The 8,173-nt window shown below is 36.7% G+C and overlaps 1 protein-coding gene across 5 annotated transcripts in view; it reads right to left on the bottom strand.

Moving 5' to 3' along the window:
- Positions 1 to 1,744: 1,744 nt before the first annotated feature.
- The window catches only part of PLEKHA1 (pleckstrin homology domain containing A1), a 44,329-nt gene continuing 37,900 nt past the window's right edge, over positions 1,745 to 8,173 (bottom strand). For 3 of the 5 annotated variants that reach the window (XM_063132762.1, XM_063132761.1, XM_063132764.1), the window contains one exon: positions 1,745 to 6,178. In XM_063132762.1, the coding sequence (XP_062988832.1) occupies positions 5,858 to 6,178 (321 nt within the window). In that variant the 3' untranslated portion in view covers positions 1,745 to 5,857. The remainder of the gene's footprint in view (positions 6,179 to 8,173) is intronic. The other 2 variants (XM_063132763.1, XM_063132765.1) reach the window with 1 other exon arrangement.

Below are 8,173 nucleotides of genomic sequence, written 5' to 3'. Positions count from 1 at the left end.
GCAGCCCAATCTTAAATTTCAATGAACCATCAGAGACAAGATTTGTCATTGTTTGAATATTAATGATTAAACTCGGGTCTGGGGCATAAAAAGTGGCTCCAGTAACTAGGCCTCTTTGATCTAAGAAAGACATTTCCCATAAGAGAAATCTTGGGGAAACCCCACCCCCCACCCCTTCTTTCTGTTGCTTAAAGGAGCTACATTATCTATGGTACTTCAAACAGAAGCTCCACGGACAAACATTGCAGATTCTATAAACTCATTTACTATCCTCTTCTTGGCAAGTCCATCAGGTCACAAGCCCCCCCCCCTTCTTTCATGCCCATTTCTACAGGAAACCCTTTCAGTTTTCCTGGCTAATTTTCTATTTTTTAAAACGATGTTTTGGCTTCCAGGGGGAAAAATGGCTTGCTGACCACCTCCCATTCATTACCTTTTAGGAGGTGCTTGCATTTGCAGAAATTAAGCAAGCTAGGTATTTTAGAGTGACCCCTCTTCTGCTTCTTCAAGAAAGATGTATGGAGCAATTCTTTGAGTTCTAACATCTTACATACCTTTCCTTTTTCGTTGGTTCTAACAACAACAACAACAACAACAATAAAATATATAAATGCACTTACCTAAAAGGGACATTTAACTGTTCAAAAATCTAAAGCTCTCCATTAAAAGCTCTAGCTAGATCCCTGCATCTTCAACTCCTTTATTCTGACCCACTGTACCACCTATCCTCCACAATACTCCTCTCCCCTTTCCCCAAAAGTTCTTCCCTTCCCATCCCAACCCTGAAATATTGCTCTGATTCTTGCTACCTATATTCTCTGCAGTGCTCACAAATTTTCTTAATTGGATCAAAACTTTGCCTTTTTCACTGATACACTCTCCTTTCCCACCACTAGACCATACAATTTCCCCTTCTCAATTCTGAAGCATTATCTCAGGGGTCTTCCCTCTCAACAGTTCCCGCATTCTGAGCACCCAAACCCCACATTTGCAAGAATCCTCCTCCCTTTTCTCTTACTTGGACAATACAGCTAACTGTCTTCTTCCTTCTCAGTCTCATGCCCCTCATCTTACCACCAATCTTTTTCAATTCAAAGCTGTTCTTCTTGCCCACGAATTCTTATTCCCACCATGATCTCTGATCACAGGGTACCCCCAAAATCTAGCTTCAGCATTCCCTGGACTCTTTAGCTTTCTGCATTTGCAAATGTTCCTCCTCCCCCTTTTGCAACTTTGGACCTCCTTCATGTCCATACCAGTCTCTCTCTCTCTCTCTCTCTCTCTCTCTCTCTTTGCCACCAGACCTTCACCCACAACACACAAGAACCAGTTAAACTACACCATTGGTACAATGTTTTAAACCCTAGTCATTAGCTACATTAATGAATTTTAACGTGTCTTTTATTAAAGCTTTTGAATATGTCTTAATTTGACCTTTTGAATGTATGTCTTAATTCTTAATCAATTAATCCTAAATTGTTTAATAAAATTGCTTAATATATTAAACATTATCCCTTAAAGGTTTCAATTTTCAGGAGCACTCAACTCAGTGCTCAAAGTTAGAAGACCTGAACACTTGTCAGGGTTGCATATATGCACGTAAACCTGCATATTTCATAACACTGTACTAGCAATTGCCCATTCCAAAAGAATCTTCAGCATAACATTTCATTTGTGGGACCATGGTCTATTTAAAGGTCTGATGATACCAATATTGTACTAGAGACAGCAAAATTTTACAGGTCTACTTTTGTTTGTTTATTTTAACTTCACTTAGGTTTCTGTGATTTCAACAGTAAAGAACAAGACTTAATATGCAAAAATAGTTTCATTCATTATTAACAATTTACTTTTTGAAGTGCACTAAATGCAGTAGTCTGATAGCTTTGTTATATTTTGTTACTGAAGTCAATTTATTAACAAATGTGACATTTACAGAAAACACCACAGGTTCTAAAATAATTTAACAATCGTCATCAATTTTATATAAAAAAGTACTGATAAATAAGAGATCCTAACAATTTATCAACCACAAATATTTTCCCACGTTACTGAACAATTTAAGCAGTTTGATTTTAAAAGAAGTCCATAAGAGCGCTGCTTCGCTTCCAATTCATTATTGAAAATTGGCAATACCAAAACAGAATAAAAATGAACATGCAGTGTTAAAACTGTACCAGAACCAGGAAATCTAACACTATATCAAAGTATGGCAACACAAACATTCCAATTCAGTTTCTCCCACAAAGTACATATTTGTGAAAAATAAGGTTTCAAATACCTATTGGTTAAATTTGTTACAAGTTAAAATGTATGCTACTAATCTAGATTTCTTATTATAACATTCAACTTATTAGTTCACATGTAAATGAGAAGGCAAATCAACATAATTTACAAACACTGCTTGTAAATGTTTAGCTTATGGTTAACAAATGTAAAGGTGCTGCTATATTGAATCAACTTGAAACAAGTCAACTGGAGTTTGGCATTGCTACAACTCGATCATTAAACTTTGTCCATACTAACATTCTTTTCAATTTTTAGTCTCAGCCGACCAAGGTAAGCATTACAAGTTTCTGTACGCAGGTGCTTTCCCCTCAAGACTGCAAGCTTGAGATTTTATTTTATTAACATGTTGAATTCACACATTTGCACCCATGTACCGTTCAATAAATATAACCAGTACGTTGATACGTGGAGAGGCTTCTAACCTTGAAAGAAAGTCTAAAGTGGCAGATTTCACAATCACAGTTGTCAGATGCTAAGTTTCATTTTTTTAACCTGCTGGCAGACAAAATTAGTAGGTGCAATGGTGGAAATCTACACAAAAAAGTCTAACAAACAAAAGAGAGAGAGGAGACAACGGGATCAGGAGAATACAAGATTGAGTCTGCACCAATGATTAAAATGCTTGTATCTCTTGATTGCACACAATCCAAAAATGGAGGACAAAGATGTTTGAGTGCAGAATAAGCCCCCTCATGTAAATTACAAAAGATCACAAGGAAGTGGTTTAGACATAGCCATAGACAAAGTGTTTTGTGGGGAACACTTATCTAGGATAAATTAATTTGGATAGAGATCATTTAGCTACAGGCAATTAGATAAACCATTTACCAGAAACCAGATATCAGGATGGACTAAGCGAGTTGCAAGTTTCATGCTTCAAGATGCAAACCAATACAGCTCATTACTGAGAGTCCCTTGGGCAAGCTGAAATTAGGGCTTACATGCGAATGCACATGTCGCTGGAATACACCTAGCGCTCTCTCTCTCTCTCTCTCTCTGGCACTCAGAAAGCAGGTAATTGCTGGTCATTATAGTATTGAGAAAAAATCTCCCTGGAACTTTTAAATGGCATGGAATAAAAGAGGTTACCTTGCCATGGTGATGACTCCTGGATATTTTTTATCTCTCAAGTTTTGATAGAGTTTAAGCAATTAAGAGGGCAGCAGCTGAATTATTTTTGTTCATTTTAAAACTAATTCTATTTTTAAAAGTGTGTAACAATCTATTTGGCCCTATACCACTGCCTTCGGCCCATGAGATTTTTGGGCTAGGGCAACTGAAAGCAAGCAGCAAAGTAAATTCTGTGTGGAGAATGTGGAAGGACAATGACCTGGTTTACACAATCACTGCAGCTTAAACAAGCCACAGTGGCTTGTTTAAGCTGTGAAGTTTGCTGACATGTGCCGGTTGCCATTTATCAGGTGCTATGGCCTGTTGTTGGATTGTTTAAGAGTTCTTTCCCCTTCCCAATAAACCATGCTACCCAGGTTTGGATGACACAACAACCAGAACCCAGGCAGGTAATAAGGCAAACAGTGCCCATCACATGTCACAGTTTAAAACAAGCCACCATGGCTTGTTTTAAGGTGTGATGACAGTATGAACTGGGCCTTTGAGAGTCCCAAATGAATTGGGGTGAAGCACAGGGGGACAACCCCCTTCTGTTACCAGCTGAAGAATGTGAAGGAGACAGCAGGCCACAGGTATGTAGGCTAAAGTAAGTTTTCTCACAACTTTACCTCTAAACGATTAATTTCATAAAGGTTGGAATCTGTACCACCAGGACATAACTTAATTGTATGACTACTTCACTGAAGTAGTGGACACTTCATTCAAATATATCTGCATTGTTACTTTTTTTGCATTCTTTGTCAAGCATTACACACAGTTTTAAATCGATAAGAGTACTGCAGACTGGAAAATCTGAATTGCATAAATCATGTGAAACTTTGGAGGGGAGTTGTTGATTAAAGCAAACATTTCCACAACTTAACAACAAAATAGTGCATGCTTATTCTGATCAAATACCCAGCAACAACTTCTTAAACCCTTTATTTTTTTACCACTGAAACTCCTGAACATATATCCAGTTTAAAAAACATAGTGCACAGCTGAAAGATACCAGTATGCTGGCTACCCCAGAATATCATCTCATACATGTGCTGAACTACACTACACAAAGTAATTTCACCTCAAGGTTCAATACCACAAAAGCAAAATCCAGTATCTATCTAATCCCAGAACGTTTAACATACCATGAAAGAAGAACCCACAGGCACTTTCAATTAATTTAGTGCACCAAAAGTTACAGGCCACAATTGCATGATTGAACAATTCAGTACCAGTTAACAGCATGAAACAAAGTTTTTAAAATCTTTTACTGATCCAAATATAAAATGGTAACCTTTTATAACACACTGGAAAAAGGATCACACGAGAGAGAAAAAAATCTTAGACAAGTTTTAAACATTTAATTTCTTTAAAGCCTAATATAAAATACTTTTAGTTAAACCTTTAAAAGATTTAGTAGTCCAGTTTCCCTTCTCCCTACTTAAAAAAATCCATATAACACTCTTATTTATTGGTGGTCCATTAATATCCAAATGTGCAAAAGTTACAGTTCACCTTTAGGAGTGCATCAAAAATAGGCTTAATATTCAAAATAGCTGTATTACTCTTATGTTAAGTTTCACAGCACCAAATACCTGGAATTCTAAGGGAATTGGATCCTATAGAAGGAGGGCAGTGATTTACAGAGCAATTCCAATTAAACAGATTTATGTCAGTCTAAGTGATCTAAGGTCCTCCCCTTTACGGATGCTTTTCTCAAACATAGAGACACACATTTCATGTAACTTAACACATGTAAAATGTAATATCTGAAATGCAGCACAAGTGATTTTCGTCCTATGAGTACACAGGTCATGCAATAGCTGCCAAATCTGTGCACTCATCGTAGGGAAAACACGCCTCTTTTCAGACACTGCAGCATGAGCAGTATGTGGGGTTGGGATGGGATTACTTTGCATAGGAAAAGTGCATTAGGTCACCACCAGACACAATAAAGTTCCGCAATCTTGATTCTGTAAGAACAGACTCTGTATACATATATTCAGATGTCTGAATGGCCATGCCAGTATTTTCAGAAAATAAATCAACTTGCTTGTCAATAATCTGAACTACAGTATAATTAAGTTACATGTTGACATTTCTTTTATTATACCACTAAGATGCTATTCAGTTTTGCCAAACTGATGATGAAGAGCAGTTGGTACCTTACTTATTGACAACAGTAATGTTTAAATCATGTATTTTGGCCCCTTCCTATTAAAAAGATTCATCATCAGGCTTCTGAAACAGCAAAAGGCCCACTCTGATAATCAGTACAAGGCAGCATATGACTAGTTAAGCATACATGAATTTGAATGTATGCACACACATACAGATCTATATAAGCAACATTCCATTCTTTGTTCTTTCATCCCATAGTCATCTTTGGCTAAAAGTCTGAGCAAGAAAATTCATGGACCAAAAACAAATGTATCATTCTGCAATTTCTTCCCCATTATTACACATCACTGACTGGAAGGCTTGCATCATCCAGGTCCACTGGGCCAGGATCCTGTTCCTGAGTGCCATTTTTATTTTGAGGTTCCAATAGGCCCTGTAGAGTCACTTTGGAAGTTGGGTCTCTTGAAGGGATAGCCTGGATCTTGAAGCTCCCTGGCTTGGCCTTGGTAAAAGATTCGTGAAATCTTCGCTTCTCCAAGACAAGGGACTTGCTGTTAAGGGTTTGGACCAAAGTGGGGTTGTGAGTGGTTGTGGAATGTGAGGTGGCTGCTGCTGTTTTTGCAGGACAGCTGGATTCTGAAGAACAGTTGGAATGCTCCTGCAAAAGAGGAGTGCTTTTCAGATTCAGTGGGTCATTAATTGAAAGTTAGTAACACATTTCATACTTGTATCACTGAAAAATAAAAACAAAACAAAAAATTAAAGGGAATAACAAAGCAAAGCATAAGAGCAGAAAGCAGATGCTTCTCCAAAGCAGCACAATGTTAAGACTGTGAGCTTACAGCAATATATGATAGCAAGCTGAAACAGCCAAGTCAGGCCCCTAAAGTATAGCATGGTATCATTTTACGTTTACTAGCACAAAATCACTTTTGACATTTTAACTACATTACTTTAAAGAAACAGAACTATTATTAAAGAGATACTTTGAGAATTTGAAAATGTATGAAGAAAAGTTTCCTGACGTCTAATCCCTAAAACAGTTCCAAGAAATTAGTCCCAGAAGTGCCTGGAAAGTGTATTCACATTCAAAAAAGAAGCATAGTGAAATATTTCAATACCTTACTGAAAATAATTTCTAGTCAGTGTACTTTACATTTTTGTTGACTAGTCACTTGTTCCTTACTCTTTTACTATTCTGTCCTAATAATTTATTCCTATTTTATGTATAATCTAATTCCACTGGACAATATTCCTAAAAGATGTAATTTAGGTTTTTCTACCTTTTAAAGGGATTTTGAGTTTAAATATGAATTACTTCCCATCCTTTAAATTAGTACAGCCAGCTATTCTAGAGATAAAATGCTGACACAATCTTTTCCAGAAAGGCAACTGTTACCTCAAATATTATTTATTTTTATTTATTTGAAGCATTTTTATAGCGCCGCCTCACCATTTCTGGCATCGAGGCGCTTTACAATAACATATAAAACAATTCCATTAAAACCTTCAACCCACATTAAACTATATATTGTATACAATATTACTCACAACTATTCAATATGGACATGTCACTGCTGAATCCAGTGTTTCAACAGCATGTTTTAAGTAAGAGATCCGCCAAAGAATATTTTGCATTTCTATTGTGAATTTGCAACCAGTTTAGGAGTGTATCCTCAAGACTTAAATTTGCTAGGCATCAACTAATTTTTATACAATTTAAGAGTTTTGAAAGGTCTTTTCTAGTGCTGGATATAGAAAAGAAGGATCAAGTTATCAGAATGCGCAGAAGGCTGGCAACAACTGTAACTGAACCTTCATCATGGGAGTCTAGCATTAATCCTAGACTGTCCGGTGTACATTCCATGACACTAGTGCATCACATTGTAGCAGCATGGAAGGGAGCTTTCTGATGAAAGAAGACATGTCACATTATCATATTCTCCTATTCTAGTTTGTTATTCCAGGAATGTTATTCTGTTTCTCCCAGTATACCGGAACAACTCATCCAGAATATTATCTCAACAATACAATCTGATATTGAAGGTGTTGGTGTCTTTTAAGCTACAATGCCTGCACAGGGACCAATGCGAAGCAACCGTTCAAGAAATCATTGCAGAATGTATCTTTCAAATGTCTGTGGGAATAACAATTTCATTACTTCCACTCCCACCTGCATTGTGGGGTTAAATAATGGCTATCGCAATACTATTAAACTAGTGATTGAAGGTCTATAAAAGGTGATGCTAAGGGATGGCCATTTCTACACAAATGATTACCTTGAAAGTGCTGTTCCAAGCATGTTATCAGAAATAGCTTTTTGCACAAGATCCTACAAAGATCAACAGCATATTTGGAGTAGTGGAACAAACTATGAACACCATTAACACAAGAATCATTCACATGAATGAGTTCCAAATGCAAAAGCTGAAACTACAATTAAGTTTCTTTTCTCAAGTGAATACTACGTAAACATTTCTATAACATTTTTAACTGAGCTGAAGCAGGACAAGCACTGGGATAGTAGTCTGAATACTGTAATCCACACTTATGTGACAAAATACACATTTTGCTATGCCTAGTGATCGTAAAGTAAAATACTTTATATATTCATTGCATTATTTTGATTAACATACAGTTTGCAAGCTATAAC

Source organism: Elgaria multicarinata, chromosome 8 (genome assembly GCF_023053635.1).
Source record: "Elgaria multicarinata webbii isolate HBS135686 ecotype San Diego chromosome 8, rElgMul1.1.pri, whole genome shotgun sequence".
NCBI classification, from domain to species: Eukaryota; Metazoa; Chordata; class Lepidosauria; order Squamata; family Anguidae; genus Elgaria; species Elgaria multicarinata.
The sequence above is the reverse complement of the archived record's forward strand: the minus strand, read 5'-3'. Positions and strand labels throughout refer to the sequence as shown.